This window comes from Hyaena hyaena, unplaced genomic scaffold (assembly GCF_003009895.1).
Source record: "Hyaena hyaena isolate Hyena2069 unplaced genomic scaffold, ASM300989v1 scaffold_15, whole genome shotgun sequence".
Lineage (NCBI taxonomy): Eukaryota > Metazoa > Chordata > Mammalia > Carnivora > Hyaenidae > Hyaena > Hyaena hyaena.
Window position 1 is genome coordinate 6,919,682 of NW_024080647.1, and position 16,943 is coordinate 6,936,624.

At 45.2% G+C, this 16,943-nt stretch overlaps 1 protein-coding gene across 3 annotated transcripts in view; it reads left to right on the plus strand.

The window, feature by feature from the left end:
• LOC120221343 (C2 calcium-dependent domain-containing protein 4A-like) overlaps positions 1 to 12,560 on the plus strand; it is a 33,670-nt gene extending 21,110 nt beyond the window's left edge. For 2 of the 3 annotated variants that reach the window (XM_039218702.1, XM_039218697.1), the window contains exons 3-4: positions 8,025 to 8,121; positions 11,399 to 12,560. In XM_039218702.1, coding sequence (XP_039074633.1) covers positions 8,084 to 8,121; positions 11,399 to 12,479 — 1,119 coding nt within the window. In that variant the 5' untranslated portion in view covers positions 8,025 to 8,083 and the 3' untranslated portion in view covers positions 12,480 to 12,560. Of the gene's footprint in view, positions 1 to 8,024; positions 8,122 to 11,143; positions 11,224 to 11,398 lie in introns of those variants that run through there. The other variant, XM_039218711.1, reaches the window with a different exon arrangement.
• Positions 12,561 to 16,943: the final 4,383 nt, after the last annotated feature.

Here is a 16,943-nt window from a genome sequence, read left to right on the forward strand (position 1 = left end):
GGATATAATTACAATTGTTAACCTCACTCTATAGATGACAAAACTGAGGCTTACGTAAATGAAGAAAGCTGCCTGGGCTCACAGAGCCACCTGTCTGGGTGGAGACGGACCCAGACAGGCCGTGACTAATAAGAAAAACCAAAATGAGCATCATTTAGTCCATCAGGAAATCAGAGCAGAGGCCTGCTGCAAGCCAAGAGGACCAGAGGTTGCTTTCATCTGATTCTTAACAGTTACCAAAGTCCGTCCATTTATTGCATTTGCTGAGTCGTCCACAACCTTAAGCAACTTGGTAGAGTAGGTTGTGGCTTTCAAATAAGAGCCAGTAGGTGAAGTGTAGCCAAGATAGCCTAACCCAGGAATTTGGGATAATATGTAAAATGTTCATTATTTTCAGGGAGTTGTACTCAGATCCATGACCAGACAGATGATATGGTTTATACATCTACATGATCGTGGAATCCAACTTGTAAGATCTCTGCCTCATGATTGTCCAGGCTATTTGAACACACTCAAAGCAAAGGAGCGTACCATCTCTTAAGGACACCCTCCTTACCTTTAGGGAATGCTGACTAAAAATTCTGCCCATTGGTGAATTCACAGCCAAAATACGAATATGCAAAACTTTTAAAACACCAGAAGAAAATAAAGAAAAATATCTTTATGACCTAGGGGCAAGGAATTATTTCTTGAGCAAAATCACAAAGGAAAAAATTGATACATCCGATGACATTAAAAATGTAAAACTACTGGGGCGACTGGGTAGTTCAGTCGGTTAGGCACCTGACTCCTGATTTTGGCTCAGGGCATGATCTCACAGTCTGTGAGTTTGATCCCCATGTCGAGCTCTGCGCTGACAGCATGGAGCCTGCTTGGGATTTCTCTCTCCCTCCCTCTCTGTCCTACCCCTGTTCTCTCTCAAAAAGTAAATAAATACATGGAGGAGGGCGCTTGTGGGGATGAGCACTGGGTGTTATATGGAAACCAGTTTGACAATAAACTATTTAAAAAATAAAAAATTTAAAAAATAAATAAACATTAAAATTTATAAACTCCTATTTCCCAAAAGACATCATAAAAGAATGAGAAGCAGTCACACAGTCATAATATTTACAGCATTTAAAAATGACCAAGAAGAAGTGTCCAACATGTGTGTGTGTGTGTGTGTGTGTGTGTATGAAGGAAACAACAAAATAAAAATATAAAAAATGAAAGACTTCAAAAATAAGTTTATAGAAGAACCCGAATGGCTAATTAACAAATGGAAATTTGCTCAATCTCAATTGTAAACAAAAGAAATACAAATTAAAACTGATTTTTACCTTGTATTAGTTTGTTAGGGCTGCTATAACAAAGTACCACAGACTAGATGGCTTAAACAATAGAGATTTCTTTTTCTTTTAAAAAAATTTTTTTAATGTTTATTCATTTTTGAGAGAGAAAGAGATAGAGCGTGAGCAGGAGAGGGGCAGAGAGAGAGAGAGAGAGAGAGAGAGAGACAGAGTCTGAAGCAGGCTTCAGGCTCTGAGCCTTCAGCACAAAGCCAGACACAAGGCTCTAACCCACAGACCATGAGATCATGACCTGAACTAAAGTCAGATGACTGAGTCACCCAGGCAACCCTCTTTCACTTTTTTAAACTACTTATTAGAATTCCAGTTAGTTAACATACAGTGCAATATTAGCTTCATGTGTAAAATATGGTGACAGAGCTTTATCTCTGCACAGTTCTGGCGGCTAGAAATCCAACACCCAGGTGGTGGCAGCATCGACTTTTTTTTCCCGCAGGGCCTTTCTTCTGGGCTTGCAGACAGCCATATTCTCCCTATGTCTTTTCTTTTTTTTTCTTTTTTTTAATGTTTATTTATTTTTGAGAGAGAGATGGAGACAGAGAGAGACTGAGCAGGGGAGGGGCAGAGAGAGAGGGAGACACAGAATCTGAAGCAGACTCCAGGCTCCCAGCTGTCAGCACAGAGCCTGATGCGGGGCTCGAACCCATGAACGGTGAGATCATGACCTGAGCTGAAGTCGGAAGCTTAACCGAATGAGCCACCCAGGTGCCCCTTCTCCCTACGTCTTCACATGGTCCTCCTCTGTGCAGGCTTGTGTCCTAGTCTCCTCTTCTTATAAGGACGCCAGTCCTATAGGATTAGGGCCCACCTTCATGACTTAATTTAACCATAAATACCTCTTTAAAGACTCTAACTCAAAATTGGTCACATTCTGAGCCACTGAGGCTTAGGACTTCACGTGTGAATTTTGGGAGGACACAGCTTAGCCCACAACACTCACCATATTCACTATTTTAAAAGCTGATTAATAACGAAAGTAGTGGAGGCTGTGGAACAGCAGAAAATATTATCTACTGCTGAAGAGAAATGTGATTTTGCATTAAAACTGAAGATACAAATAGCCTCTTACCAGCTATTCTACTCTGGGCACAGGTGACTCAGAAGACACGAATACAATTATACCAGCACTAGAAACACTGGAAACAATCCAAAGGTTCATCAGTAGGAGAATAAAGTATGTTTACACAATGAGATTTTCTCTGGTGGGGAAATGAATGAGAGCTATACATATATATGTTTATGTAAACAGATGTTACAAACAGAAGACCACAATGTAGAATAAAGATAAGCCAACTGCAGAAGAATATCTCTAGTCCTACCATTTTTATAAAGTTCAAAAACAGAAAATAAACAATGATTTTTAGGGATACATACAAATGGCGTAAAACTAATATTTTGAAAAAGAGGAAAAGAAGAACAATGAGCTGCAAATTCAGGATAATACTTAGCTCTGGGACAGAGAAGAGAAGGTGGTTGAGAAGGATTATAGGAAGCTTCAACTATTTTGAAAATAGCTTATTTCTTAAGCTGGCTGATAGATAAACAAGTGTTCCCTGTGTTATGGCTGGAGGGGCTTTTGCATAAAATAAATGTCACATAATTTTTTAAAAAAAACTAGAAAGGAAGAATTGAAAATGTGAATGGGGTTTAGATATTGTGGAGAGCCAAACAAAAAAAAAGTCTTTACCAGGAACGTCGCTTTTGGTCAACCTTGTAGTAGTTAGTAATAGAAAGGGAAATGGAATACTTAAAAATTTGGTTACTACTCATAGAGGAAAGACATAAGTTAATGACCAACTAGAATGAAGCAGTTGGCTGGGAATCAAGACCAGAGGGGGGCTTGGGTGGCTCAGTAGTTGGAGCATCCAACTTGGGCTCAGGTCATGATCTGAGGATCTGTGAGTTAGAACCTGCATCAGGCTCTGTGCTGACAGCTCAGAGCCTGGAGCCTGCTTCAGATTCTGTGTCTCCCTCTCTCTCTGCCCCTCCCCCACTCACACACTGGCTCCCCCTCTCTCCCCAAAATAAACATTAAAAAAGAAAAGAAATACTGGAACAGTTTGGGGCACCTAGCTGGCAGAGTTGGTGGAGCACGCAACTCTTGATCTTGGGGTTGTAAGATGTGGAGATTACCTTTTTAAAAAAAAGTCTGAAAAGGACCAGAACAGTTAGTTTTCTAGACAGCCCGTGAGAAAGGTACAAGCTGCTACATGTTAACCACTATGTTCATCCATTTAATAAGTCATCTCAACTACTTGATTTAATATGAGTTACCATAATAAATCACTTTCATAATGTAAACGCACCCACATGGTTGAAAGTTTGAAAGACTATTTATTTGACCTAAGGAAACTCAAATGACGTCAGTGACAATGAACATAACTCGAATTAAGCAATAACAGTTGTACTAAGACAAGCACCATAGGAAAGAATACACTAATTCCCTGACAGTGGAACTAAAAAGTTAATACTAGTTTCTCACCTGGCTCCTTTTTAGGCAAAAATAGGAACAATCAAGGTAAATTCTCAAAAGGAGGAAAGGGACAGATCTAAAAAAAATGATTCTTAACCTCAAATGAACTTAAAAATCTGTTAAAGATCTTAAAGACAAGATACATGAGCACTTAGAAAAAACACCCAGTTAAATAGCAGTGCAAGACTGTGACTAATTTCAGCAAACATTTGGCTACCAATATGCCAGCCCTATGCGTGATTTCTGGGGTATGGAGGTGAAACGCAACGTCTCCTTCAAAGTGATCTGTGGGAAAAACAGACAAACATTTTGAATATCATATGCTATCATAGCAGAGGGCACAGCTCAACCTGGGGAGGTCAGGGAAGGTTTTCAGGTAGAGCTGATGCCTGAAGTGAGTCTTTTTTTTTTTCTTTTTAAAGCGTTTATTCATTTTGAGAAAGAGAGAGGGAGTGCCCACAGGCACAAGTGGGGGAGGGGCAAGGAGAGAGGGAGAGAGAGACTCCCAAGCATGCTCCATGCCCAGTGCGGAGCCCGACACAGGGCTTGACCTCATCACCTTAGCCAAAGTCAAGAAGAGTCAGATGTTCAACTGACTGAGCCACCCCTGAACTGAGTCTTAAATAATGAAGAGAACTTAAGAAGGCAGATGGCAGCTGGGCTCATCAGATAGAGAGAATAGCATAAACAGAGACTGGAGGTGAGTGAATATGTGTTTTCAGGGAACAGAGAGTATAGGACTGAAGTCACAGGCACAGTGGGAATAGCTGGAGATGAGGCCGAATATAGTGGGAGGGAGAGGCCAGATCCTGAGGACTCTTGTACTCCAGGCAAAGGAGTTGGGCTTTATCTAAAGGCAATGAGGCACCACAGAAGGCTTAAAGTCACCAAGTGATGTGATCAGGTTTGTTTCTTAGCTCCTGGGAGGAGGGGGTAGGGCAGGCTGATTGGAGGTGTGGGGCACTGACCAGGCAGCCCCGAGAGGCGTGCACAAAGAGATCAGACTGAATCCCTGGGGATAAGTCAGAAGTGGGACTGCAGAAAAAACTCTGGGAATAACAGCATTTCAAAGGTGGGCAAAAGCAGAGAGTAGCCAGAAGGAGATACATGCAAATTTGCTGAAAAATTTTGGGTTACTTCTCACTTCTCATGATACTTCATGTCCAAGCTGCTTTAGCTAAGAAACAAGTTTTCCAGTATATTTTATAAACACCTTGGGCCACAAGCAACTGAAAACATTGTTTTGGAAAAAGATCATAAACTATGGGGTCAAGAACAGGGTTTGAGTAATCAGTCAGCCAAGTGCTAGTATCTCGAAGTGCTGAGTCTCAGTGTCCTTACCTGTAAAATGAATATTGGATTGATGTGATTTTGAGGATTCAACAAGTATGCTATTTGTAAAAATGACTAGAAATGTTCTGTGCACGGAATATATAATGTGTACATAAACAGGACTAATCTCTGACATGAGAGGAGAAAGCCCAAAGAGCTGAACGTTCTTAAAAGGTAACCAGAAGGGCGCCTGGGTGGCTTAGTCGGTTAAGCGTCCGACTTTCGCTTAGGTCATGATCTCGCGGTTCGTGGGTTCGAGCCCCGCGTCGGGCTCTGTGCTGACTGCCAGCTCAGAGCCTGGAGCCTGTTTCAGTCTGTGACTCCCTCTCTCTCTGACCCTCCCCTGCTCACGCTGTCTCTTTCTCTCCTAGAAATAAATAAAAATATTAAAAAAAAAAAAATTAAAAAAAAAAAAAAAAGGTAACCAGAAATTAGACAGTTACCTGGAGGGAGAAGCAAATAATAGGAAGAATCTGGGCACTCCTCCTCAGGGGAAAAAAAAAAAAAAAGGAAACTGATAAGGAAATTGATAGAACTAACCTTGGTTTTCATTTGTTAGCTTGATAAACATTTAACTGTGATAATATTAATATTCTGCAATTATCTCAATGTGGACAAGGAATTCGTTTTTGTTTAAGTTGTTCCATATGTTTTTCATTAGCCATCTTCAAAAGGTTTCAAATGTAAATATAGACTTAATATGTTTTAGCAAACTAAGCAATTTTGAACATTTAAACTTAATCCAAGGAAATTGTTTCGGTAATAATAACCAAAATTTACTGAGCCCTATTATGTCCTTTGTGCTCTATGTTCTCTCTCTAATCCTCACAAAATGGAGGTAAAATAAGATTAACAGATTAGAGTGGACTCAGAGGATTTTACTAACTTGGCCAAGGCCACGCCTGTACAAGGTGGCGGGGGGGGGGGGGGGGGGGGGGGGGGGGGGGGGGGGGGGGGGGGCGCCTGGGTGGCTCAGTCACTTAAGCATCCGACTTCAGCTCGGGTCATGATCTCACGGTTCGTGAGTTTGAGCTCCACTGTTGTGAGCAAAGAGCCCACTTGGGATCTTCTGTCCCCTCTCTCTCTCTGCCCCTACCCTACTCTTTCTCTCTCTCAAAAATAAATAAACATTTAAAAAAATGGAAAGAACGTGGCAGAGTGGGATTGTGAAATCAAGTTTGAGAGACTTCCAAAAATTTGCTGCCATGCCTTCTCTTCACTCTAAAGGAAGATCACAGAAAAGGGGCCTTTGACCAAACCTGGGCAGGCATAGAGGGCTTTCAGGAGGATGTGATGTTTGAACAGAGTCCCAGGAATCTTGAAGGCAGGTGGATGCAGGGTGCAGAATATGAAAAGAACAGGAAACAGGAAGCTTGCATTGAATAGCTTTATGACTTACAAAATACTTTCACATGCGAGTTCCCATTCTGTCTTCAGGAAAGAATGTTCATCTTTCCCATTTAATAGATAAAAACAAGTCATATCGGAGGTGCAATGACTTGCTCAAGGACACAGATAAGTAAATTTCAGGGCTAGAGGTCAAAGTTAGCTCTTAGGATGCCAGATCCTGGGCTTCTGCTCTAACACTGTGACAGCTACAAAGAAGCCTTCACTACATATTTTCCATTATAACTTCATTTCTGATTGTATCCAAAATGTTATCAGATTTTATCAGTACTTATTTCTTTCATTTTATCTGTGCATGTAGGCTTCCTCAAACTAACTTTCAATGGACCGTAAATTGATAAAAACTTCAATGCCCACAAGAAAGAAATTGGGCCAATGTTTTATATTCCCATTTAGTTTTGGGCTTTGAAACCACATCTTTATCCAACTGAGATGTTAAGGGATGTATAATTTTGCATATTGTTAATTTCTTCAAATGCTCCAACAGAAACATGCTTCTGTGTTGCTACAGTCTTCTTGATGATGGTTTTCCATGACTGTATTTTTTTCTGTAAAGGAGACAAGGCCATTCCCACACCACTGGACATTCAGACTGGTTCTTCACTGGTTTTCCAAGGCTAGTGGACCATGCGGGTCCTGTAGGATTTCTCACTACCCCAAGCCTTCGCGCTGCAGCTTTCTTTCACTGCCTTTGCATCATGTCCATCCCATTCTAGGGGTATGGGTATTGGGAATGTGTCAACTGGGACCTCATTCAGGATTCTTTACACAGATAATGCATGCCTTTTCCGCTTTTACCAAGTCAGGCTCTAGCCCCTAAATTCCCTGGGTCTTTGTTATGTAAATCACCTCAAATCCCATTTTGGAACCAAGTATGGTATAAATAAAGAGAATGAATAGACTTCCTGGGAGAATAAGGATTCTGTTTCCAAATGGTAGAGAACTGCTGTGCAAAACCAGTGATTTCCTGCTTGTAACAATTGCGTGTGTTAATCTGTTAGGCGCTGGTGTAAACAATAAGGTGTGTAGTTTAACCCAAGGCCTGGGAACAAAGATCTCTTTCTCTTTTACTTACGAAAAGGTGATGGATTCAGAAGAAATGGCACTCTAGGGAAGTGGTTATAAGCACACAGGATAATGAACCAGGTGGATATGGGTTTTTCTCCCATCCCCGCTTTTACTGGCTGTGAGCCCCTGGGTGAGTTGCTTATCCTCTGTGAGCCATAGTTTCTGCATCCTTAACTTTCTTAGAGGATTGTTTAGGGATTAAATAAGACCCAGTATATAATGAAGGTTAAGTAAACATGAATATTATCATTGGGATGGTTTCTTTGAAATAACAATTTCAAAACTTTGAATACAAGTTGATGGTGGACCTGACGTGGTCAAAAGGCACAAAATAATGAAACAACAGGAGTAATCAGAGTTTCCACTGAAAATTGTTTTTCACTTTTTCCCAGTGTTGATTTCATAATCAAGAAGAAAGTCAGACCTCTAACTATGGATACAGCCTGCAGCTATGGGCTTAAATGAACGAATGACTGGAGTGTATCTTGGGTAAGTAATTTAATTTCCCTGTATCTTGCTTTCTCTTCTGTAGAATATTGATTCATGGAAAACTAATGGTTTTGGAAAATCCTCTAGATAGAGCCTGGATTTCCAGCCATGCTTATGTTGTCCTATTAATATGAAAGTACTAGCAGCATAATTCCTCAAATCCCATATCCTGCTTTTGGTGGCATTTACCCACCGATGGAATATTTGTGTGTTTATGTCATAAAAGCCCTTGGAAGATTGGTTTTCACCGAGATCTAATTTGAAATGAGCTGGCACATACAGGTGTGTTCTACTCTAGAGAAGACCTTTTGCCCACTAATTTGCAGACTGGCCTGAAGAATCAGAGGGAATGATCCAGGCAGAGACCCAGGGACCACTCTGCTTGCAAGTTTGGCTTCGGCAGGAATGGTTACTACTTCCTGGTTGCATGATTCATGCTTGTCCCATCAAAAAAGCACATTCTAAAGGGGAACAGTGATCAATTAAGAAAGAAAATATCATGGGGCGCCTGGGTCTGACTCTTGATTTCTACTCAGGTCTTGATCTCACGGTTCATGAGTTCGAGCCCGGAGTGGCCCTCTGCAGTAATATTGCAGAGCCTGCTTGGGATTCTCTCTTTTTCTCTCTGCTCCTACCCTGCAAGTGCGCTCGCTCGCTCTCGCTCTCTCTCTCTCTCTCCCCTCTGTCAAATTAAATAAACTCAGGGGCGCCTGGGTGGCTTAGTCGGTTAAGCGTCCGACTTTCGCTTAGGTCATGATCTCGCGGTTCGTGGGTTCGTGCCCCGCGTCGGGCTCTGTGCTGACTGCCAGCTCAGAGCCTAGAGCCTGTTTCAGTCTGTGACTCCCTCTCTCTCTGACCCTCCCCTGCTCGCGCTGTGTCTCTCTCTCTCCTAGAAATAAATAAAGCATTTAAAAAATAAATAAATAAATAAATAAATAAATAAACTCAAAAAGAAAGAAAGAAAATATTAATTACTAACTAGGGGAAATATTTACTCTCCTTACCTCTAAGAATTTGGAAATAATGGTCTTATTATTGAAAAGCAAGCATAGTGGAACATACTTAATAGTAGACCGACTTGCTTTAAGAATTAACATTCTGGGTATAAAGTGCAGTACAACACACCACACACACACACACAGACACACATTGCCTGACACACAACAGACTCGGTGAATTTTATTGAACTGAGTGAATGGAGATGGAGGAAGAATGGAAAGAGAGAAGGATGAAAGAAATTAGCCAAAAGCTGGGACTTAGGAAACAAGGTCAGATTCATAGTTTCAATGGCCCTAGACAAGTCTCTTAACCTAAGCCTCAGTTTCTCATCTCATAAATAGAAGCAATGTCCACCTCACTGGTTTCTTGTGAGAAGCTGAATAAGGTAGTTAGAGTGATATGTGGTTCAAAGCACCTGACAGTCATAAGACCTGGATGGTACATCAGGTTCAATTCCACACAATATAATTCACTCAAATATTTACTGAGCACTTATTATTTGCCTGGCATTGTATTCCAGGTGCTGGAATTGGATAAAAATTAATAAGACAGCTAGGTTTGTCCCTTGTATAGGGCAACTGGGATGGAGGCAGACTCAGGTTCTTAATGGGAGCACTTTTATTTTATTTTACCTACTTTCAGAAGAGGTCTCCCCTGGGGCGCCTGGGTGGCTTAGCCGGTTGAGCGTCCGACTTTCGCTTGGGTCATGATCTCGCGGTTCGTGGGTTCGAGCCCCGCGTCGGGCTCTGTGCTGACTGCCAGCTCAGAGCCTGGAGCCTGTTTCAGTCTGTGACTCCCTCTCTCTCTCACCCTCCCCTGCTCGCGCTGTCTCTCTCCTAGAAATAAATAAAACATTAAAAAAAAAAAGAGGTCTCCCCAAAGTTCCTGAGTCATCCCAGTCCTTGCCCTCAAGAAATTCATAGTCTGTTACGGGAGACAAACCTGTAAACCAAAAATTCCATAGCAGCATGCTAAATGCAGCAATAGTGGTACATAAAATATGTACAGAGGGAATAAGGAAGGGCTGAGGAACTGTAGAGGGGGAGCTGGCAAATTTAGGGTCCTGAAGGGGATGCTGTCTGGCTCAGTTATGGAAAATAAACAGGAGTTCCTACAGAGAGAATAAGCAGAGAAAGAACATTTTAGATACCAGGAAGCATTACACACAGAGTCAAATAAACAGGAAATTGCTAGTTCCAGGTTCTGCCATTATATAGCTATATTTAACCTTTACGGAATTTCCTCAAGTCCCTTCCTGCTTCGAGTTTTCTCATATTAGAAAATGAAGGTTGGGGGAGGGGGTGGGATGAGGCAACACAGATTTTCTGTAAGGGACTTTCTAACTGGTACTTCCCCACTGAAGCAGAGAGAAAGGCATAGCCTTGGAAATATAATGTATTATTTTTAGGGTATGAGCCAGAGGCCTCATCTTTTGTGACAAAAAATGACCGTGAGACGTCATCCAGGAAGTTTTGTAAAGTTCGCCCCCTTCACCAGTATTTATGGCATTCACTATGCCCGGCTTTATGCTATTAAGGAGGCCACCATCCAGCAGAGGGAGACATGTAATAAGTACACGAATACCATGGAAACCATATTGGTCTGCACATGGTGGGTGCGTGGAGGCAGTAAAGTAGAAGAGCCCGGGGCATGTCCCTGTGCAGGGTGACAGGATTTAGCTCCTACCAAAAAGGAACTTCCTGCTTCCTCATCCAGGCCGCAAGCATTTTCCACCACCAGTTCTCCCTGGGCAGGGCGACCAGGCGCCCTCTCCTCACCTGCAACCTTTTCCAGGCCTGTGTAAGGGGCTCCGAGCACGCAGAGTGGATGCAGGTCCCAGGACTTACTGGAGGGTCACACCCAAGCACCCACTGCAGGGCCCCCCAGTGGCGGCGGGCAGGGGTGGCTCAGAAGGCGGGCTGTCCACTGGCTCCAGGGGCTGGGCTCGCGGCCAGCTGGGCGGGACTCAGGCTGCGCGTATAAGACAGGAGCGCCACTGTCCTGGCCAGAGTGCTGAAGCTGGCGCCCCAGCCAGGACCGCGAGGCAGCAGCTGGCACTGAACTTGACACTCTTGACCCAGAGTGACTGAAGAAGAAGGAAAGGTCTGATTTCTATTTCTTCGTTTATTTAGTACTAATGAATGGAAGGCGGGCAGATTTGTGGGTGCAGGGGAGCTCGGCTTGGATTGGCCAGCTGTCGGAGGGCCCCAGATAGCGGTCCACACTCAGCAGCTTCTCTCTCTCTCTCTCTCTCTTTCTCTTTCTCTCTCTCTCGCAGGAGGGCTTCTTGCCACCACTCTCCCCCGCAGCCTCGGAGGATGAGGCTCCTCAGGAAACTCCGCGCCTCCGCTCCGGAGCCCGCTTTCTCCAACGTGCTCACGCCGGCCCGCATCCCCGAGTTCTGCATCCCGCCGCGACTGTCCGCGTCTTGCGCGACCGAGTCCCCGCTTCCGGCCGCCTCTCTGCCCCGGCGCTGCGCAGCCGAGCGGGACCTGTGGCCCAGAGCCGCCGACGACGGCGCGGCGCACACGGACTGGGACCCGCGCTCGCAGGCAGCGCTGTCGCTGCCGCACCTGCCCCGCGCGCTCACCGCCTACGGCTTCTGCGCGCTGCTCGAGAGCCCGCACACCCGCCGCAAGGAGTCGCTCTTCCTCGGGGGCCCCGCCGCCGCCCCGCTCGCGCCCCGGGACGCAGCTCCCGCCTCCGCCCCCGCGCTCCCCGCGGGCCCCCGCGCGCCCCCGGACGCGCCCGCCCCGCCGCTCCGCGCCCGCCGCCTCCTGCGCGCGCCGCAAGGGCTGCTGCGCCGCGCGCTGCGGGCCCGGAGGAGCCGAGGCCCGGCCCGCGCCCGCTCCGTGTCCAGCGGCGACGGCGACGAGGACGAGGAGCGCGGCGCCGTCTCGGGGCCCGGGCCCCAGGCCGCGTCCGCGTCCCCACCGCCGCCGCTGCCCTGCGCCGGCCCGCGGCCCGAGCGCCTGGAGGCCGAGGGCACCGTGGGCCTGGGCCGCGCCGGGGGCGCCCTGCGCCTGGCCGCCGAGTACAGCCGCGCCAGCGGGCGGCTCCGCGTCCGGCTGCTGGGCGCCGAGGGCCCGGCCGCGGGGACCGCCGCGTCGCCCGCCGTCGGCTGCCGCGTCAGCTTCGTCCTGCGGCCGCCGGGCCAGACGCGCTCGCAGCGCAGCGCCGTGGTCCCGCGGAGCCGCAAGGCCGCCTTCGACCAGGACCTGTGCGTGGACGGACTGTCGGAGGACCAGGTGCGCCGCCTGGCCGTGCGGGTCCAGGCCGAGCCGCGGGGTCGCGGCCTGGAGCGGGGCGGCCAGCGGGGCCAGGGCGAGCTGCTGCTGGGCTCCCTGCTGCTGCCCTGAGGCCGCCCGGGCCCCAGAGCGTCCCCTCGGGGCGCGCCCGGCGCGCTGGGGGCTCGGACACGGACAGCCACCTCGGACAAAATAAACGCTATTTATTCATTTTTCAATTTATGATCTTGCTGTATTGAGAGTTTAGTTCTTAGATGACTGCTTTTGCCATTGTAGGTAGTGAAGGAAAAAAACTAAGGATGCTTTTCTCTATTCACAGCATCCAGTCCTATTTTCGGAGACCATTTTTACATTCAAAGGCAAAAAGGTTAGCTTGTGGCTGGAAGAGAGAAAAAGGAACTATACCCAAGCTGCCTTGATTATCCTCCTGGCTTTTTATGTCCATGTTGAAGGTTTATTACTCTTTTTTCGGTTATTCCTTCAGAATCATGCCCAATGCTAAGATTCATATACAGAGCTTTACATCTTTGATGTGGCATAGGTTTATATACTCATTCGTGCACACACACGAGACAGACGTTCTGTAATGATATCTCGGTGGGAGAAGAATTTCTTAAGAAAGCAGGTTTCTTTTGAAAGTGAAGTCTTTAAAAATGCTAAGGAAACGAAAAGCAAAGGAAGTGAAGGTCATGCAGGAATAGATATGCCTGCCATCCCCCTCTTCCTTCTCCAGTAGGAGCCCTGGGAAACCTTGCTCTTTCAGAAATCTTTTCTGCCTCTGTAAACATATTGATATTGTGCCCGAATTGCGAGTCCCAGAGACCTCCAACACAAATACAAAAGGGTCTTTATTACAAGCTCAAGCGGGGGCTCGCCCACCTACCAGTGTCATAGCAGCAGGGTGAAGCCAAGAACAATAGCGAATAGGGTTTTTAAGGAGTAAGGGATGGGGGTGTTACAGTACATGTAGCATCATCACATAAGCACCAATTACAATTACAGCTTTGACCATTCAGTATCTGTGAGGTGTTCATTACTTTTGGTGGGACCCAATCATGACTTTTGAGAATCCTTTGAAAATGACCAATTATGAGGTGAATTCAAAGGGCCCATGTGGGGTTCAGGCAAGCGGTGAGAAATTGGCTACTTTGTATCTGCAGCTCCCAGCCTTGACTCAGACCATAGGAATGTTTCTTTTTTCTTTTTGATTAGCTGATCTGAGGGCGGTCAGAGGATGGCTTTAGCCTTGAACAGTCTGAGGCTTTTCCTGGGACTGGGGGTACGTGCAGCCCGAGGTTGCTCTTAATGGAGGACTTAATTTTTGGCTCTTCAATATATATGCGGTATTATTTCCATCTAGCTATGCATTTAAGTTCTAGTAATTAATGCCTCTACAACAGGATTTCCAAGATGAATTAGAACATAAACTGTCAACTTTTTTTTAAATGTTTTATTTATTTTTGAGAGAGAGATAGAGACAGTGTCAGCAGGGGAGGGTCAGAGAGAGAGGGAGACACAGAATTAGAAGCAGGCTCCAGGCTCTGAGATGTCAGCACAGAGCCCAACGCGAGGCTTGAACCCACGAACCGTAAGATCATGACCTGAGCCGAAGTCAGATGCTTAACAGACTGAGCTACCCAGGTGCCCCTAAACTGTCAACTTTTTGAACACTGGATTTTAAAAGAGGGTTTCTTAATTCAATTTCTTTTCTTTTCTTTTCAACAAATAGACCTGAGTCCACTGGAAACTGATTTTATCTGAGAGGGTTTGCCCTTGATTATCGGCATCTGTGGTGTGATGGAAAGCACGATGAGGAGGTGGGGGAGATCTAGATTCTAGTCTTTTTTCTGCCACTTGCCACTTGCCTGAACTAAGGCAGATCAGTTCATGTCCCTGGACCTCATTTCCTACATCAGTGAGATGGGGGCACTAATACCTACATGATGGGATTTTGTAAATATATGTTTGAATAGTGAAATAATCTTTAAATACATGCGAAATATGGCAGCATACCTAAAAAGGCTGGAACTGTACTGGTGAATAGGTGCTCAATAATGTTCCAGAAAATGAAATTTTTCACAGTACAGTTCATTCTTCCCAACTATTTCTTTCCAACTGTTTCTCCCTGATACCGGGGTGGAGCCTCGCAGAATGGATGGCTACCTGAGACTGAAGACTTAGGAGAGTTAGGAGTGGGAATATAGAACGCTTAGGGATTCCTGTGGTAAATATCCCCATAAGCAATAGTTTGAGCTCCTTCTGCATTAAAAAGCCCTTCGGCAATGAGGTTCTGGGTACGAATTTCATAATATATATAAAATCCTGGATTTTATATTAGTTTATGTTTACTTTTTTTTCTTTGTTTTTGAGAGCACAAGTAGGGGAGAGGGGCAGAATCTTAAGTAGGCTCGATGCTCAGTGTGGAGCCCTATGCGGGGCTCCATCCTTCGACCCTGGGACAATGAGCTGAAATCAAGAGCAGAACACAACCTACTGAGCCACCCAGGTGCCCCCCAATCCTGGATTTTAAACATAATTGCAAAGTGGACAAATTAGCCCTTAGAAATCGTCTCATCAATTTCAGTCAATTTTCTGAAATTGACAAAATACCACAAAGGTGACTTGCCTGAAGTCAAATATCTAGTGACTGGCTAAGCTCAGATAAGAACCAAGTTGTCCTGACCTCTCCAGAGGACTGGTATACCCTTTGCTCTCTCATTCAACAATGATTTGTTGAGCCCTGTCTCTGTGACAGACACAATACTAAGCCCAGGGGATGCAGCCATGAAGAAGACAGACAAGATTCCTGTTCTGACAGGATGTAGTTTTAGTGGGGGTAGACAACCAAACCAAGTTTGGTTATTACAGATTGTTTAATAATTTCACTATTGTTAAGACAGGAAACTAGGGGAGGGCGAGAGAGACGTGACAGATGGGATGCTCTCAGAGATAGAGTAGTCAGGGAAGTTCTCCTGAAGATTCGAGGAAGGAATCCCACACAAGAGAAGCTGATTCCATACGAAGAACCATTTAATGTGTCTATATGACCCCTTAGTACATCCAAGCCCGAATTCTTGGTCTTCCTCTCCCAAATCACCTCCTTCCCTCATCTTCCTTATTTCAATAAATGGTATCACTATTCTTCCTTTTATGCAAGTCGGGAACCTGGAATCATCCTTAACTTCTCTCTCACACACATTCCATGTTTCTTGATGTAAGTAGCTCCTCCTTAGTGTATTCTTCCCTGGCCATCCTATCTTTAAAAACATCACTGTTGGGATTACTGGTTTATTATTCTTCATAACAATTTTCACTACCTGATATTCTATTATGCCTTTATTTTGTTGTTGTTTGTTTACTTCTCCTCCACCAGAAAGTATGCTTTTATAAATCAGGAACTGTGTTTATTCATTGCTTTATCTCCAGTACCTAAAGCAGAGTCTGGCATATGGTAGACTCTCAATAAATATTGAGTGTTGAACAAATAAAGAAAGAGATGGAATAAATAGCGAAATTCAGTACAGGAGGAGCATCTGTGTAGGAAGGAGAGAAGGAGCAGCCAATGAGATACGGGAATGGCCAGCGGAGTGTGGAGTGATGGAAGCCAAGAAAGCATTCCAAGAAGGAGATGTTCACCCCACTGAAACCCTGCAAAGAAGTCAAGAAAAATGAGAACCTAGAAATGCCCATTGGCATTGGCAGGATGAAGGTCAGTAGTGAACTTGATGAGAGCAATTCTATGAGACTAGTCATAACAGCAGCTGGACTACAAAGTGCATCCTGCTTGCCTTCCCCGCTCTCCAGAAGCTGCCCCAAGGACACGGCCCTGAGTGACGTGATGCTGAGACCATCTGGACTGTGCATGTGACTGAGCCATGTTAAGGCCTCTGTAGAAACTTTTAAGATTTGAGGGGGAGGTGGAGATCTTGTCATGTGGTACCCAAGATAAACCTCAGACGTAAGGATGTAAGTTCCCTTGCTGCCTGCCCCCTCCACACTAAAAAACAAACAAAGAAACAAACAGGGGCTGGACTAGAATGGTCTGACTAAATGGTCTAAAATAGAAAGTTTTAGAAAAGGGGGAGGAGTGGGGCGCCTGGGTGGCTTAGTCGGTTAAGCGTCCGACGTTCGCTTAGGTCATGATCTCGCGGTTCGTGGGTTTGAGCCCCGCGTCGGGCTCTAAGCTGACTGCCAGCTCAGAGCCTGGAGCCAATTTCAGAGTCTGTATCACACTCTCTCTGACCCTCCCCTGCTCACGCTGTCTCTCTCTCTCTCTCTCTCTCTCTCTCTCCTAGAAAAAAAAAAAAAAAAAAGAAAAAAAAAAAGAAAAGGGGGAGTAGAGAAGAGGGCTAGAACTGGAAGAAAATAGAGTCAAAGATTTATTTTGTTTTAATATGAAAGAATCCAACACATGTTTGGGATATCAGAAGAGAGAGAGCTGTTGATAGTGATGAGAAAGAATATCGAGAATAACTATAGGAACAGAATCTTTGGAAAAGTGAGAGAGGATCCAGGACATATGTGGGTAGGTGCAGTGATCAGGGACTCATGTTCCTGATCCATATCTTGTTCCTT